The sequence below is a fragment of the Cherax quadricarinatus genome, chromosome 48 (genome assembly GCF_038502225.1).
Source record: "Cherax quadricarinatus isolate ZL_2023a chromosome 48, ASM3850222v1, whole genome shotgun sequence".
In the NCBI taxonomy this organism is placed as follows: domain Eukaryota; kingdom Metazoa; phylum Arthropoda; class Malacostraca; order Decapoda; family Parastacidae; genus Cherax; species Cherax quadricarinatus.
Window position 1 is genome coordinate 4,734,762 of NC_091339.1, and position 16,297 is coordinate 4,751,058.

Sequence of the window (16,297 nt, forward strand, 5' to 3'; positions counted from 1 at the left end):
TAGAGTATTTTGGTCATGTAGAGTATAGTCACTACTACACATAATGAAGTTGATGTTGTCTGTGTTGTGCTGGAATGAACTAAAGTACAACTAGGTATAAACTAGTAATATAAAAATACAAATTAAAAATAGAACAAGACTCTCACTTGTAATTGCACTAAGGTCTAATAATGACTTTTGTGGAGTCTATGTTTTGAGCTAGAATGAACTGTAGTACAATAGGTTTAATCTAATAATATAAAAATACAAATTAAAAATAGCACTAGTCTCTCACTAGTAATTGCACTATGGTCTAATATAGTGAATTTGGTATTGACTATGTATTGAGTTAGAATGAGCTATGGTACAACTGAATTTAATCTAATAATATAAAAATACAAATTAAAAATAGCACCCGTCTCTCACTAGTAATTGCACTATGGTCTAATATAGTGAATTTGGTATTGACTATGTATTGAGCTAGAAAGAGCTATAGTATAACTAGGTTTAGTCTAATAATATAAAAATACAAATTACAAATAGCACCAGTCTCTCACTAGTAATTGCACTATGGTCTAGTATAGTGAATTTGGTATTGACTATGTATTGAGCTAGAATGACCTAGAGTAAAACTGTGATTAATCTAATAATATAATAAAGGCACAAGACTCTCAATTGTAATTGCACTAAGGTCTTATATAAGTTGTTTACAAGAATTAGTGTATAATTAGATTTAAATTGACAGGATAAAATACAAAAATTATGGTAGCAAAAGAATAATAAAAAAAAAATGATTAAAAATGGCAATGACTTGGTTATAATATGCTAGTAAGATGGTAGACAGGATAATATAAAAGTTGTAGTTGAAAATACTAGTTTAAAAAAGTATGGAATAAAAATGGTCAATAAAAGAAGTTTACAATAAGTTTGATCAATATAGTTTAAAGTAAAATTGGGCAATAATAGGGATTTGGAATAAAATTGGGCAATTGAGTATTTTTTAAAGTGACGTAGAATTATTGAAGACAAGTTATGGTTAGTTTATAATAAAATAAGATGGAACAGTGATGTGGTAAGTTGTAAAAAAGGAGATAGATTCTGTAGATATTAAACACAATTAAGACTATGAGGTAGAATGGTCGTTGAATACAACAATGACAATCAAAAGTAGTTGGGGTATTAGAATTTTAGGGGGGCACAAATTTATGACAATATAACACTAACGGTGGACTATGGGTATTATCTGCACTTTACTCTGATTCTGTTAGTCCAGCCTCACTTAGGAATGTTTTAAGGTCATGTTCTGTAGAGATGAAGTATCTCTTCCCAGTGAGCTGTTTCCTAACTGCGATTTTTCCATCCCTCACAAAGCACTGGTGGATTTTTTGGGCATAGCGTAATTTTCTTAGCCGATAAAGAAGGTTTTGTCTTGTTTTGGTAAGGCACTCATTGACGTAAACATCAGTTTTCATAGAAATGGATGTTTTTAGTAGGTTGTTTCTTTGTAGGCTAGTTTGGAATTTTAACAGCACTGTTTTTTTACCTGCTTGGTAGCCCGTCAGTTTGCAATCCGTTAGGTCGTCACTACGTATGTTAAGGCGAAGGTGGTCCTTGATAAGCTGTAGGGTGGTCTCCATGCAGGTCTCTTGGGTGACTGTGGCTGGGAGATGTTTGCTGTTAACTACAACAGCGTCAGTTAGCTGCTGTTGGTCATTATGGTCTTGGAAGTTGGTTATGACAGTGGCAAGTTGTTGGTCCACTCTTGATCTTTCCTCTGTAATGTTGGTAGTAAGTAGGGTGACTTGGTCTTTTAGTGTGTTGATGGTGTCTAGGGACTGGGTGTGGGTGTTGCTTTGTTGTTCTAGAGTGTCTAGTTTATGTTCTAGAGCAGTGATCTTGTTGAGGTAATCTGCATTGCTAGCCTTTAGTTCCTGCATTTCTTGAGTTAGTTTGGTGATCGTTTGGTTCTGAATCATAAGGAGTTTAGCTATTTCTGGGTCAGTGATCTTCTTGACATCAAATACTGGGAAGGAGTTATCTTGGACTGTAGCGGCGGTCATGTTTGTTGTTGTCTGTCGTGTGTTGTGGTGGTGCCGGTGGGTGATGAGGGTTGTGTCCTGGCTGGCAGTACCACAAGTTTTCCTCGTGTTATTGCTGCTCTCACCTTTGATGTTAGGAGTCCTTAGCTGGTTACTGGATCTTCTTTTATTGTTCTGACCCTTGTACTTTACACATATGCTGCTATGTATGATAATCTATGTATGTAACTGTATTTGTATATACCTGAATAAACTTACTTATTTATAAATTAAAATGTAAAAATTTCTTATTAATAAATTACATACATTGTTTAAGTGTGATGGTGATGGTGGCCAAAGCCTCCACCGCCACCAACATGGCTTCTCTCAGTGGCAGCCCTTCAACCCAACAACAACACTTTCACTATTTACTCCTCATACATTATGACATATTTTATTCATTCTAGAGTATATATCATGTTTCTATGTTATTAATATTGTTTATAATGTCATATTAGATGAATTGTGATAGATAAATAAGCCGTAGAGATGATAATAGCGTCATATTGAAGCATAATAAACTCGCCTTCCTCTAGCCTCCTACACCAATAAGAATCAATAAAGGTTAAGTGTGATGTTAAATGTTCATTTATCCATTTTATTAGTGCTTTATATTTATTTGTCAATCTTTTCTGTATGTAAATCTATATATAATCTTTAAAAAAATTATTTTTTTTTATATGGTGCACACTGACCACACAGACCCATTTTCTCTCATGGCTGTCTGAAATGGATTAATTGGGTTTCCATTATTTCTTATGGGGACAATAGATTCACCGATCGTGAATTTCGCCAGTCGGCAGACTCTCAGGAACGGATTAATCACAAAACTCGGGGGTCCACTCTATAAGCATCGGCGATTTCACCCACTTTGAGCCCTATTTTCAGTCAATTCCATTGTTCCACTTGACCAAACTCATAGCTATTTCTTTAGAACTCCATTTTTTCTATCAACTGAGCACAAGAAACCACCCATTTACTGATTTCAACTACCCAATAAAGTGGTCAGAAATTGGCAATTTGGCCAATTTCACGCAAAATAAAAAAGATGCCAATTTCAAAATAGGGTCCAGAATAAACAATGCAGACATTCTTGGCACTAAAATAACATACCCCTCTCTTCATTAGTCACGTCTCCAGGCCCCTCTTGTATTACTCTTGCTTTCTATTTTGATTTTCTATTCACACTGAAAATAAAAGATTTACTGTTATGCAGACTACTGCATTATTGTAAAAATGGTATAAATAATATCAGGGCACTAGTGAAAGAATATTAGACTCCCCTGTTGATGTGTATTGGATGTATGGTGTGATTTGCTTGCTCTTGAACATTGGTAAAAATCGAACATTTTCGCTACATTGAGCTCAATTTCAAGGTCGTTTTCATCGTGAAACTAATCAATATCATCTCTGTTTCTATAATATGTTTTCCATTCTTTCAAATGAGACCAAGAAAACGAGAATGCAACCATAAATACTATAAGAAAATACACCTCAAAGTTGGCATTTTAATCCAAAAACACGATTGGAGTTTTTTTCTCTCATGCACTGCGTGCTGCAGGATTTTTTTTTATACAGTGCACAATGACCATACAGACCCATTCTCTCACATGTGGGCCTACCAGCTTTCTCCTGCTTAATTTGAAGCCGCTAGAATTATTGAGTATATATACGTCCAAAACACTGGCTCGTAAGACGTATATATATGGCCGAAACAGTCAAAGGGTTAAAATATTTTCATCCTTAGCGTATAGTGAGTGGTGAATATATTTATTGTAGGAAGCCTGAATAAATGAACCTCGAGTTTCGGCTGCCCCAAGTTTCGGCCATTTTGAATTTCAGTCACTTTTTTCGCCTAAATTTTGTCTTGAGTTTCAAACAGTATCTTGAGTCGCGGCCGCAGTACCAGATTTGTCTGCCTGCCCGCGCATCAGTCTGGCTTTGTTTCTCCTCGAGTGAACATTACCCTGCACGTTCATCCAAACAATTCACAATAATCCATTGTTTTTTGTGCTTGTTGATTGAGTGCGACTGCTACATAATTAAGCATGGGCCCAAAAAAACTTCCTAGTGCCAGTCCTTTGGTAAAGAAAGTGAGAAACACGATAAAATTGAAGAAAGAAATTGTCGAAAAATACGAAAGTGGTATGCGTGTACTCCAGCTTGCCAGCATGTATGGCAAAAACAAATCAACCATCAGTTCCATTGTTGCAAAGAAAAAAAGAAATCAAGTCTTCAATAAAGGTATGTAAATGTGATTTTAACCCTTTCAGGGTCCAAGGCCAAAATCTGAAGTGGTGCCCCAGTGTCCAAGAAATTTTGAAAAAAAAAAAAAATTCTTACAGAATTAAAGATAATATTTTTGTGAAGGTAATAATAAAAAAAATTCCGATCAGTACTTACCAAGATACAGCAGTGGGAAGTTGACCCAAAATGACCAGGTGGCGGCAACATCAATGACTTCCGCAAAATCCCATTTTTTTATTTTACGTTTTTTATACTTTTTTCTTTTTCTAATAACATTTGTGGCCTGTGAGACCAGTATAATGTATATTGTATAAGTGTACACTCATTGTATTCAACACAACAACTGCACTAATTTGTTTATCATTATATTGCTTACAAAACTTGTTTACAAGTTTATTGTAAACAAAATGATAAAAATATTAGTGCGGTTATTGTGTTGAATACAACGGTACTATATAGTACCATATGGTACAATGGTGCCATAGGGTGCAATGGTACCATATGGTACAATGGCACCATTTGGTACAATGGTACTTTATGGTACCATATGGTGCAATGGTACCATATGGTACATTGTACCATATGGTACAATGATACCATATTGTTCATTGTACTATATGGTACTGTTGTATTCAACACAATAAACATACTAATATTTTCATCATTATTTTGTTTACAATAGTTGTTTACAACAAAAATATGCAAAAATGTTGTATATTAGTATTGTTCTATTACATATTTACAAATGTACAGGAACTCGACATATTCCTTGAGGTGCATGACAAAGCACTTTGTCTCGGGAAAACTGCAGAGTCAGTGGAGTCAGTAGCTAGCTTGCGTTGTCACTCAGTCTTGGCTGGTGTCTCATGCCACCAACACCTATTGACCATATGGTACACTGTATTATATGTTACAGGGTACCATATGGTACATTGTACTATATGGTATAGGGTACCATGCAATACAGGATAACATATGGTGCAGGGTACCATACAGTACAGGACACCATATGGTACAGATACAGGGATAACTATGGAAATAAGTCACCCTGACTTTTTGGGTTATCTTAGGATTTTATACGTATGCAGCTGTGTATGATAATCTATGTATGTAATTGTATTTCTGTACACCTGAATAAACTTACTCAAGTGCATGTAGCATCATAAGTAAGTTTATTTAGGTATACACAAATAAAGTTACATAGAATATCATACTTAGCAGCATATGTTTGGAGAACCTAGGATAACCCAAAAAAGTCAGACTTACTTACTTCCATTAGGGTCCCTGTACCCTGTACCATATGGTATAATGTACCATATGGTACAATGTACTATATGGTACAATGTACTATATGGTACATTGTACCATATGGTACTATTGTACCATAAGATACCATTGTACCATATGATACCATTGTATGACATGGCACCATTGTACCATATGGCACAATGGTACCATATGGTTCAAAACCATAGAATTCATCTTCAGCTCCACTTCCACCAGTCTTAGAACTGTAAGTTGTGAAGAGGAGAGTCAGAATTCACCCGGAGAGTGAGTGGGGAGTGAGAACTTCCTTGCCGCCAGGCACCATGAACAAAACTACTTTGCCGGAGTTCCCACAATGCCATGCAGGCGTCCAGATTTTTTCTATATTGTGCACACTGACCACCCAGACCCATTCTCTCAGATGTAGGCCTACCAGCCTTCTTGCACTAAATTTGACGCCACTAGAATTTTGGCGTAGATCTACGGGACAGACCCTGAAAGGGTTAAATATGTGTATTTATATAAATGTTTGTTTATCTATTTCATTAGTCATTTAAGTATGACATGTATTTATAATTGTTTTGTGTTTGTAAAACTATAGTTATTCTTTAAAACAACTTTTTTTTTTTTTAATATTTTTGGGTGTCTGGAATGGATTAATTGGGTTTACATTATTTCTTATGGAAAATATTGCTTTGACTTTTGAACAGTTTGAGTTTCAGCCAAGCTTCTGGAATGGATTACAGCCAAAACTCAAGGTTCCACTGTATAATGAAGCCCTGTAAAACGGAGCTTGCCTGTAGTGTGAAATTTTTATTCCCTTTAACCCATAAATGGTCCAAACGTATATATACGTTTTTTCAACATTTGAAAGTATGTAAAAAAAGTAGATCATCTTTTTGTTTTTTTACATTTGAAAATGTGTAAAAAAAACTTTGATGTTTCTTCTGATTGATTTCAAAACAGTATTGACGGTGCCATCTGTAAGAAGGATGATAACCTATTAGTTTAGTCCAAATAGGTGCAAATTTGAAATTTTACTGAAATAGTTTACAAACTTGAAACAGTTGGAGTCAGATCAATTGCTGAAGAATCTTTTCTGATAATTTTCAAACTTTTGCCATTGGTGGGCTTATTATAGCACAGCTTCTCATTCATTTTAAGCTGTGCAAATTTCAGTTTCCCAATTTTATAAAGCATATTGTTTTCCATGCCTCTTCTGATCAGCTTCAGACCCTAAATGCTGGTGTATCTTAGGAAGTATTTTTGTATTGATCTGTGTGTACCAATTTTCAATTTTTTTTTTTTTTTTTTTTTTTTAAGTTTAAATTTTTTTTTCTTACAGGATTTTAGAGAATTTGAAATAGAATGTAAACAAGAAAAGTAAACTGAAAAAAAAAACATGGATTTATGGGATTTTTTAAGTATAACAAGGGGAGACTCTTATTTTTCAGAATATTCTCAACAACATTTTCATTTGCTTTCTCACTAACTTTTGTTTATTACTTGATTCCCCCTCAAGGAAGGTTCCTTGATGGTCTAGGGAATTGGATCTGTGTTCCAATTACCTGATTTGAGCCTGAATATCCCCCCCCGGCACTGTATACTCTCTACGGGTTTAGCACTCCACCATGATTATAATAAAGTTTATTACTTGAGTTCCTTATTCAGCTAGCTTCAACTTTTCATTGCCTGTGTAATGTATCTTGGGAAAGATTCATGGGACTAATTACATGTACAGGTGCCCTGTGCACAATGCTACATAGGCCATTCCCAGATTTTTGTTTCTGTAATGCAGCATGTAGACGCCATTTTGCCACTTTTAATTGCAAAATTGTACAGCATTATTTTTTCCCTTGATACTGGTGAGGGGCTCTTGAGCCAAGGAGCTGGACTTTCCTTTGCTTCCATTCCACAGGTTTAGCATTTTCCTCCATTTACAATTGTGAACGTCATCAGTCTTTAATAGTTAATGCATCGTATGAAGATCGATGGAACATTTCATGGTTTAGGCTGTGTAAACACAAATTTTGTTTGATTCTGTACAATAACTGTAAAATGCTTCTGGTCGGCTTTAAATTTTCAGTGCTGATAAGTTTTCTCCTCACAGGAAACAATTTCTTAATGTTTGGTTATGCAACTTATAATGTGCCAAGTTTATTAATTGAATTGGTTTCTGTCTCTTCTGATCATAAGTCACAGTGTCTGACTTTATTTGGTTATCCTAGGTTAAATCAAACTTTTGTATCTATTGATTATAATCATAACCATAATTTTTAACCCTTAAACTGTCCAAATGTAAATCTACGTTCGCACACGTAGCGCTCCGAACGTAGATCTATGTCCAATTTTACATTGTTTCTTATGTAAAAAAAAACGTAGATCTACGTTTGGACAGTTGAAGGGTTAAAGGGATGGACCAGTAAGCCAGTGGAAGGCCTTGGTGAGAGGACCAGAAGCTCTAGCTGGAGGTCATCAATATGACTAAGACCCATGCCAGGAAGCACTTGTCCTGTTTTCTGACAAACCTTACCTAATATCCTAGGTTAAATCAACTTAATGTTCTTTTATGTTCCTATAACATGTGGGTGCCTTCAACACTATTCTTAAACATTTCTGTTTTATGTACACTACTTACATAAAACTTTCTTAAAAGTTGGTCAGTCTTAGAGAAAAGTTTGGAATGATTTTAGCTTGTATAGGTACCTGTTCACTTTATTGAAAGAAATTGGACAAAATGCAATACTGTTTTCTGTACAGTAATTAGTTGCAGCTGATTAGCTTGAAGCCTCCCATGCTCGTATAGTGATGTGCAACTTCTGAGGCTTCACACTGGAAATATTTATGTATTTTAGGATATTGGTATGTTTGAATTAGATTTGGGCTTTATATGTCATAATTTACAATTTTTATTTAAGAATTTATATGATGACTTGTGAATGTCTCTTCTGATTCTCTTCAAATCTTCAAAACTAATATTTAACTCCTCTTCAAGGGGGGCTCCTTGGCGTGGTGAAGAGGCTCTTGGTCCGAGGAATTAGACCTGTCGGTCTCCTTCCTCAGACCGAACCTAATTACCCCCCTTCCCTGTCCCATCCTCCCCTTTTTCCTTTCCTCCCCACCCCTCCCTTTTGCCCTTCCTCTTTTTGGCCTTTGGGATTTTTCCCACAGGCACACTAGTTCGTAGGTAGGGGGAAGGGTACCGGGGTCCATCCCATTCCGTTGAGGTTCTTGGCGGTGGCGTAGTTTGCCGTGGGATCTGGATCGCCTGGGGATGTCCCGATCCCTCTCCGGTATCCCAGAGGGTGGCTTTGGGTGTCTTTCGGGCGATGGGTGTATCTCTGGAAGCCACCTTTCGGATTCCAGGGGTGGTGGCCGGAGGAGTTATGCTTTGTGGTGGATATCCGGCCACCCTCTCTTTTGTCCACCGAGGTAGCTCGGCAGATGTGAGGTTGCTATCCCAGATTGCTGGTTTACTGGCATGAAGGGTAGGGTATGGCATGGGTTCCATGCTGCATCTGCACTACTTGCGGTGCTGAGGTCCTATTGGGCGCGGAGGGAGATTTCTGGCCCTTTCATTCCTCCTAGGAACTATCCTTCCCCGGTTCCCCCTTTTTTTTATTTTTATTTTATTTTTTTTTCTTAAAAACAAAAAGAAAGAAGTAACCTAACCATGGAGTCCCAAATCCATGACCCCGCTACCCCCGGGCCCCTTATTGTTACCGCACCCTGTTCTGACCTCGCCTCATCTTTTGGCCACTCTTTGGACACTCCTAAAGCCCCTGTACCTCTTGCTGGTGCTGTTTCCCCACCCGCTTCAGGTACCGGGGCTTTCACTGACTCCTTCGATTTGTCTGACCTCCGCTTTCCACACTCAGTTTCGGACCACACAATCGACTAAATTCTTTACTTTATGACCGACTTCTTCTACTGCCTATCTTTCTGACCATAGTATTGGCAAAGCGCTCCTACGCCACGTTGGTAGAGATATTTCCTTTCATGCTCTTAAGAGTGGTATGCGCATCATCACAGTCCAGAATTCTACCCAAGCTCATGATCTTTCTCTTCTTTCACATATCGATACTATTCCTATCACTATCGAAAAACATCATTCCCTCAATTCTTGTAGTGGTACTGTTATTCTGCCCCATACCATAGTCCAACAGAATTTCCAGACATATGGCAATGACATTCTCAAACAGCTGGAACTCCAAGATTTCCCAATTCTCAAGGTAGACACTTATGTTTTTCCCGCTCGCGGGCGAAGACGATACCCTTGCAATGTGGCTCGTTTAACTTGACAGCCGTGAACTCGCATCCTCTGTTTATGTAGCAGGACATCAGTTACAAGTTCGAAAGGTGATACCTACACCGCAACAGTGTAGGAATTGCTGGCGATTTGGCCACCCAGCAAAATATTGCAGATCTATAGCCGAATGCCCAGTCTGTGGTGCCGATGACCATTCTAATACATCTTGCAGTCGACCTCCCTCTTGCCTTAATTGTCATGAGGCTCACCTTTCGTACTCTCGCCATTGCCAGGGCTACTTAAATGAGCGGGAAATTCGTTGCCTCAAAGAGGCAGAAGGTCTCCCTTATGCTATGGCAGTTTCTCATCTCCGCCTCCAAGGGAGACTACCTTGTGTTTCTTATTCTCGTGTTTCAAAACGTCCCCCCACTTCTGGGGTCCCATCTTCTGCAGGCTCCTCTGCGGTTGCCAGTCCCATAGTCACTTCTGTATCTAATTCTTTTGCTGTCCAGGGCTCAGACATCCCTACTTCAACACCTTAGTCTGTCCTCACTTCTTCGTGTTCTACCTGACAAGACCTCGTACGACACCTCCTCCCAGTCGTCCCTCTACTTCTCAGAGGTCCAACAAATCTCCTTTAACCCCTTCTTCCCTTCATCCACCTACACATTTTACCTTCCCAGTCTCTGTACCTAGGTCTTCCCCTTTCACTGGCTCCGTTACAAGTTTGGAGGTTCATCCTCCTCCTTGTACTGTGCCTTCCTTCCCTGTCCCCTCCCAAGTTTCTTCCTCTTCTGTCCCCTCCCACACTTCTCCAGTTCCCTCCACCCTTTTGCCCCCCCCCCTACCTTGGTACAGTCCATTACAGCTCCGATCTTTACTCAAACTCCTCCTCCTTCCATCTCCAATGTTCTCTCCCATACGACGTCTCTGAACTCTGAAACACTGGAAGCAATCTCTGAATATATTGCAGAGACCAAACCATCAATGGACACTGTTCCTTCTCTTTCCTCTTCTCCATCTGCGCAACTCCTTTCTTCACAACGCACCGTTCCTTCGCTACTTGAACGTTTTCCTTCCACCACATGTGGACTTTTCTAGTCCGTAGGTACCCTTACCTGCGGATTTCAGGTATCTTTATCTTTATCCCCTTCATATTCACCACCTCTTCGTAAACCACGCTGGCAATTTGATCAGGCAAATTGGAACCTTTACTCACAACTAACTGTTTTTAGTGAGGTTCCTTCTTCGTCCTCCATTGATGAGCTTTTACACTTCTCATCCTCCGTTTTAACCGCAGCTTCTCATTCTATACCCCAAACTTCGGGCAGGCATTCTCAGAAATGCGTGCCTTGGTGGTCTCCTGCTTGTGCTCGTGCAGTACGTTCAAAACACGCTGCGTAGGGCAGGTACCGATAGAATAGAACCATGGAGAGACTTCTTGATTTTAAGCAGAAGCGTGCAATCGCTCGCCGTGTCATCCGTGACACTAAACACACTTGCTGGCGAGATTATGTCTCCACCATCACCTCTGCTTCCTCTATGAGTGCAGTCTGGAAAAAAGTACGAAAACTGAGTGGTAAATATTCTCCTGACCCGGCTCCTGTTCTGAGGGTTGCCGGTGTTGATATAGCAAACCCACTAGATGTTGCCAATGAAATTGGCAATCATCTGGTCCATATTTCTCAGGGGCTCCATCTATGCCCCTCGTTTCCATCCTCAAAGTCTGCCAGAGAGTTAGCACCCTTGGACTTTTCTTCTCTCAGAGAAGAACAGTATAATGTGCCTTTTACACTTAAGGAACTGGAGGCAACACTCTCAGCTTGCCGATCATCGGCAGCTGGGCCCGACGACATTCATATTCTACAACATTTACATCAGTCAGCCCTTGCAGTACTATTACGCCTTTTCAATCTTATTTGGTCACAAGGAGTTCTTCCACAGCTGTGGAAATCTGCCATTGTTCTCCCATTCCGCAAACCGGGTACTTCGGGACATGAAGCCTCCCACTATTGTCCCATTGCTCTTACCAGTGCAGTTTGCAAAGTGATGGAACGCCTGGTAAATAGACGTTTAGTGTGGTATTTAGAGACGCACAACAGTCTCTCCACTCGTTAGTATGGCTTTTGTAAGGGCCGTTCTACCATAGACCCCTTAGTATGCTTGGATACATAAATAACAAAAAGGCACAATACCGTGACTGGAACGATACACAAATAACCCGCACATAAAAGAGAGAAGCTTACGACGACGTTTCGGTCCGACTTGGACCATTGACTGTGAATGGTCCAAGTCGGACCGAAACGTCGTCGTAAGCTTCTCTCTTTTATGTGCGGGTTATTTGTGTATGCTTGGATACATATGTTCGTAATGCCTTTGCGAATAACCACTCAGTTGTTGCCATATTTTTTGACCTTGAGAAGGCATATGACACAACTTGGAGGTATAATATTCTGGCCCAAGCCCACTCCTTGGGCTTTCGAGGCAATCTACTATCCTTCCTTAAGAACTTTTTAACTGACAGACATTTCCGTGTTATAATGTGCTCTCCCCAGACTTTATCCAAGCTGAAGGTGTCCCCCCAGGGATGTGTTCTGAGCACAACACTTTTTCTCCTTGCTATAAATGATTTGGCCTCTAGTCTTCCATCCAATATTTGGTCATCACTCTATGTTGATGACTTCGCTATTGCCTGTGCAGGCGCTGACTGCCACCTCATTACAGTTTCTCTCCAGCATGCGGTCGACCATGTTTCCAATTGGGCCACCACACATGGGTTTAAATTTTCCAGTACCAAAACTCGCCAAATTACTTTCATTAGACGCTCTGTCATCTCCGATCATCCTTTATACCTCTGTGGCACCTGTATCCCTGAACGTGATACAGTCAGGTTTCTAGGCCTCCTCTTTGACCATAGGTTATCCTGGAAACCTCACATTACCTCTCTGAAGACAACTTGTCACAGCCGACTGAACCTTCTTAAAACCCTTGCTCATCTTTCATGGGGAGCTGATCGCCGAACTCTCCTTCGCCTACATTCCATCCTCATTTTATCGAAACTTGACTATGGTGACCAGATCTATTCAGCTGCCTTGGTGCTTTTCTCTCTTCCCCTGTTGAGAGCCTCTATGCAGAAGTGAACATTCCATCCGATCGCCGTGATGCCTATTGCCTTCGCTACTATGTACGCTCTCATGATCTCCGCAATCCTTCCATTTATAGAATGGTCACCGATATTAGTAGACCTTATTTGTTTGCCGCCCGTTTGCTCCGTCCCTTCTCTCTTCGCCTACATACACTCTTGTCTTCTCTTCAATTTCCACCTTTCTATGTTCATGTAGCATCTCACTTTTCCTTACCCCCTGGGAAGTTCCAGCTGTTCGAGTCTGTTCTTTCTCACTCCCTTGCTCGGAAGCCCAACTGTCTACGGTAGCTTCCCGCTCTCTTTTTCTTGACCACTTCCATTCTCATGCCATTGCAGTGTTTCCGGACAGCATCGTACGAGGGCATTTACTATCTTCGGCTAGTATCTTTACTGATCCGTATTGCATCTATGCCTGTGTCATCATTTGTGGTTGTCTCAGACTCCCTTAGTGCTTTACAGGCTATACAGAAATTTGATACACCTCACCCCTTAGTCCTCCGTATCCAACTTTGGCTACGCCGCATCACTACCAAGCATAAAGATATTGTTTTTTATTGGGTCCCTGGTCATGCTGACGTACAGGGCAATGAACAGGCAGACACTGCTGCGCGGTCAGCGGTACATGACCTACCAGTTCCATATAGAGGTGCTCCATTTACGGACTATTTTGCTGCAATAGCTACCCACCTTCACACCCGTTGGCAACAACGTCGGTCTACTCTACTCGGTAACAAACTTCAATCTGTTAAACCGAGTATAGGTTACTGGCCGTCTTCTTGTCACCAGTGCCGAGGTTGGGAGACTACTCGTCTTGCTCATGGAGAGGCGCCCTGCTCCTCTTAGACTGCCCACTTTATCAACGAGCACGCAGAATTTACCTCCAACGTCGTCTTCACTCCGCTGCTCTCTCTTTACCTTCCCTTCTCGCTGATGGACCTACCTTTCATCCGGACTCATTGACTTTGACAACAACTGACTTACTTCACAAACTCTGATGATAACGTCACCCCTTTCTACCTCGATCTCTTGCTACCTACCCTCTACCCTGCCCCGTTGTTTTCTGTAACCTTCTGCCGCCCAGTACCCTGCAGCGCTGTATAGCCCTTGTGGCTTAGGGCTTCTTTTTGATTATAATAATATTTAACTGAATTATCAACTTATTCTGCAATCTGCACTAATTCAGTCTTGTGCAGCAACTGAAATACATTAGTTGTCTGATGACAAGCCTATTATGATAGAATTAATCTTATACAGTATTATCATCATATAAGTTCTGTAGTAGAGCTTTTTTCCACAATGCCTATTATATTATTTATATGCTGTATTTTCTTGTCTTAGTGAAAATTATCTATCAAAATATTCTCATCCTTTTTTTTCAGATACGAATGAAAACAATGCCTACTTCAATTTTCCGCCTTTTAACTGGCCAAGAAACTCCACAGTATATATAGTGCTTTTTAACGTGTGCAGCTGTTAAATTTGTAATTACCACAGCTACTCTAGAAACATGTATGAGTGGACCCAGGAAAGCATAAGAAAATTCTGCTGTTATCATTTTGTTGCTTTTATCTAAATTGTGAAATGCGAGTGTCACCAACCTTCTTGAACAAATATACTTTAACTGAGAATGCTACTTTCTTTCTTTGCCAGCTCAAAGACATGCAAATACTAAACCCTGTTTCTAATCTCGTGATAAACGAGTGGCAGACATTCTCAAATTTTTTAACACTGTAAAACCATGCGAAGCATGTTGTGGGTTTGAATGTGGAGTATAGACGAATGAGAAGATGCAAAATTAGTCATAAATCATATACTGTATAAGCATGTTTGGATTAAGATCTTGTTTCTTGTCCTGAATGTATGGAGGTAAGAGAATCCATTTTGTATACCCATATAAGTAGACTCTTATGAATATTGTGATGTAAAACATTTTGGCCATGGCCTATATGAGCAAGAGTCACTTGAATGAAGAATTAGTGCTCATTGCTTTCAAGATTACTCATGAATCTTTTATTTTACTCTCCAGTGTTATGTGTCTATGGGTAAAAATTTGTGACAAAACAAAACCTGAATGAAATTTGTTAATTGAATATGTAATCAGTTTTATTTTTAATGAGGAAAGCACTGTTCTCAGATATTATAATATAGCATAACACACGGCAACTAGCCATGTCGTGATACATACTATGTAACAAAAATACTATTCAAGCTTCTGGCTGTGCTTTGATTACATGGCAAATGGCAAAATGGCATGATCTTTTCAATAACATTGTGATTTGAAGTGCATTTAGGCTTTAGAAGTACATTTAAATGTGTAACTGGTTTTCCACTTGCATAGACTAGATAATATATAATTGAAATGCCTTCAAATGAACTAATATGGTATCACAGTTAGTTAGGAATAGCTACTACAATATATATGGTACCCCCTTCATGTATGCGTGTGGGTGTAACAGACTTATCAGTCAAGTGGATTCTTGCCATTTAAGTGATAACATTGAGTGGATCATACTAGTTGAATGCCATAATTATATTGCTGTGAGATACAGTAAGCAGAAGACATTTCAATATTGAATAAGTATGAGTAAATTTTATCAGTCTCAGAAGAGTGAAGATTATAATCCTTGTAACTGCTCATTACATAGGCAGTGTCTGCAGATATGACCAAGCAATATTACATCCATGAGGCTCTCTCTTAATCTCTGAAAATACAGTTCTGTCATGAGCCTTGTGGAGATAATATAATGGACTCATGTTTGCTAATAAAAACAATACTATCCTCAAATATGTAAGTTAAAGTTAGTCATATTTTCACAGTCACTGCACAAGTATATTTTAGTTCAAAGTGTGACTTTGCTTCAATCCAGGGAAAACTCAGAAAAACTGGCATAGTAGTACAGTACTGTATCTGAAAATGTATTGCATATATATATATATATATGTGTATATATATATATGTGTATATATATATATGTGTATATATATATGTGTATATATATATGTGTATATATATATGTGTATATATATATGTGTATATATATGTGTATATATATATATATATATATGTGTATATATATATATATATATGATAATTTATAATTATCATTGCAGTTTCTTGTAACTAATTTTACTTTGCCATCAGTTGAGGGTATTGATATGAAACTTAATTATATAATTCCCTCTGTTAATAATAAACCCTAAGTTTATATAGAGGAGCATATCATTAAACAATTATAAACCCTTGCAGGACTCGTACCTTATTTGCCCTTGAACTCATAACTGTATTAAGAGTTCAGTGGACCACTGGAAGATACTGATGAGCCACATTTACCC

General features: G+C 38.9%; 1 protein-coding gene across 18 annotated transcripts in view; it reads left to right on the top strand.

The window, feature by feature from the left end:
• LOC128696147 (protein lin-10) overlaps window positions 1-16,297 on the top strand; it is a 921,476-nt gene that overhangs the window by 902,265 nt on the left and 2,914 nt on the right. For all 18 annotated transcript variants that reach the window (XM_053787271.2, XM_053787270.2, XM_053787272.2 and 15 more), the window contains one exon: window positions 14,344-16,297. This exon is cut by the window's right edge and continues 2,914 nt beyond it. In XM_053787271.2, the coding sequence (XP_053643246.2) occupies window positions 14,344-14,415 (72 nt within the window). In that variant the 3' untranslated portion in view covers window positions 14,416-16,297. The remainder of the gene's footprint in view (window positions 1-14,343) is intronic.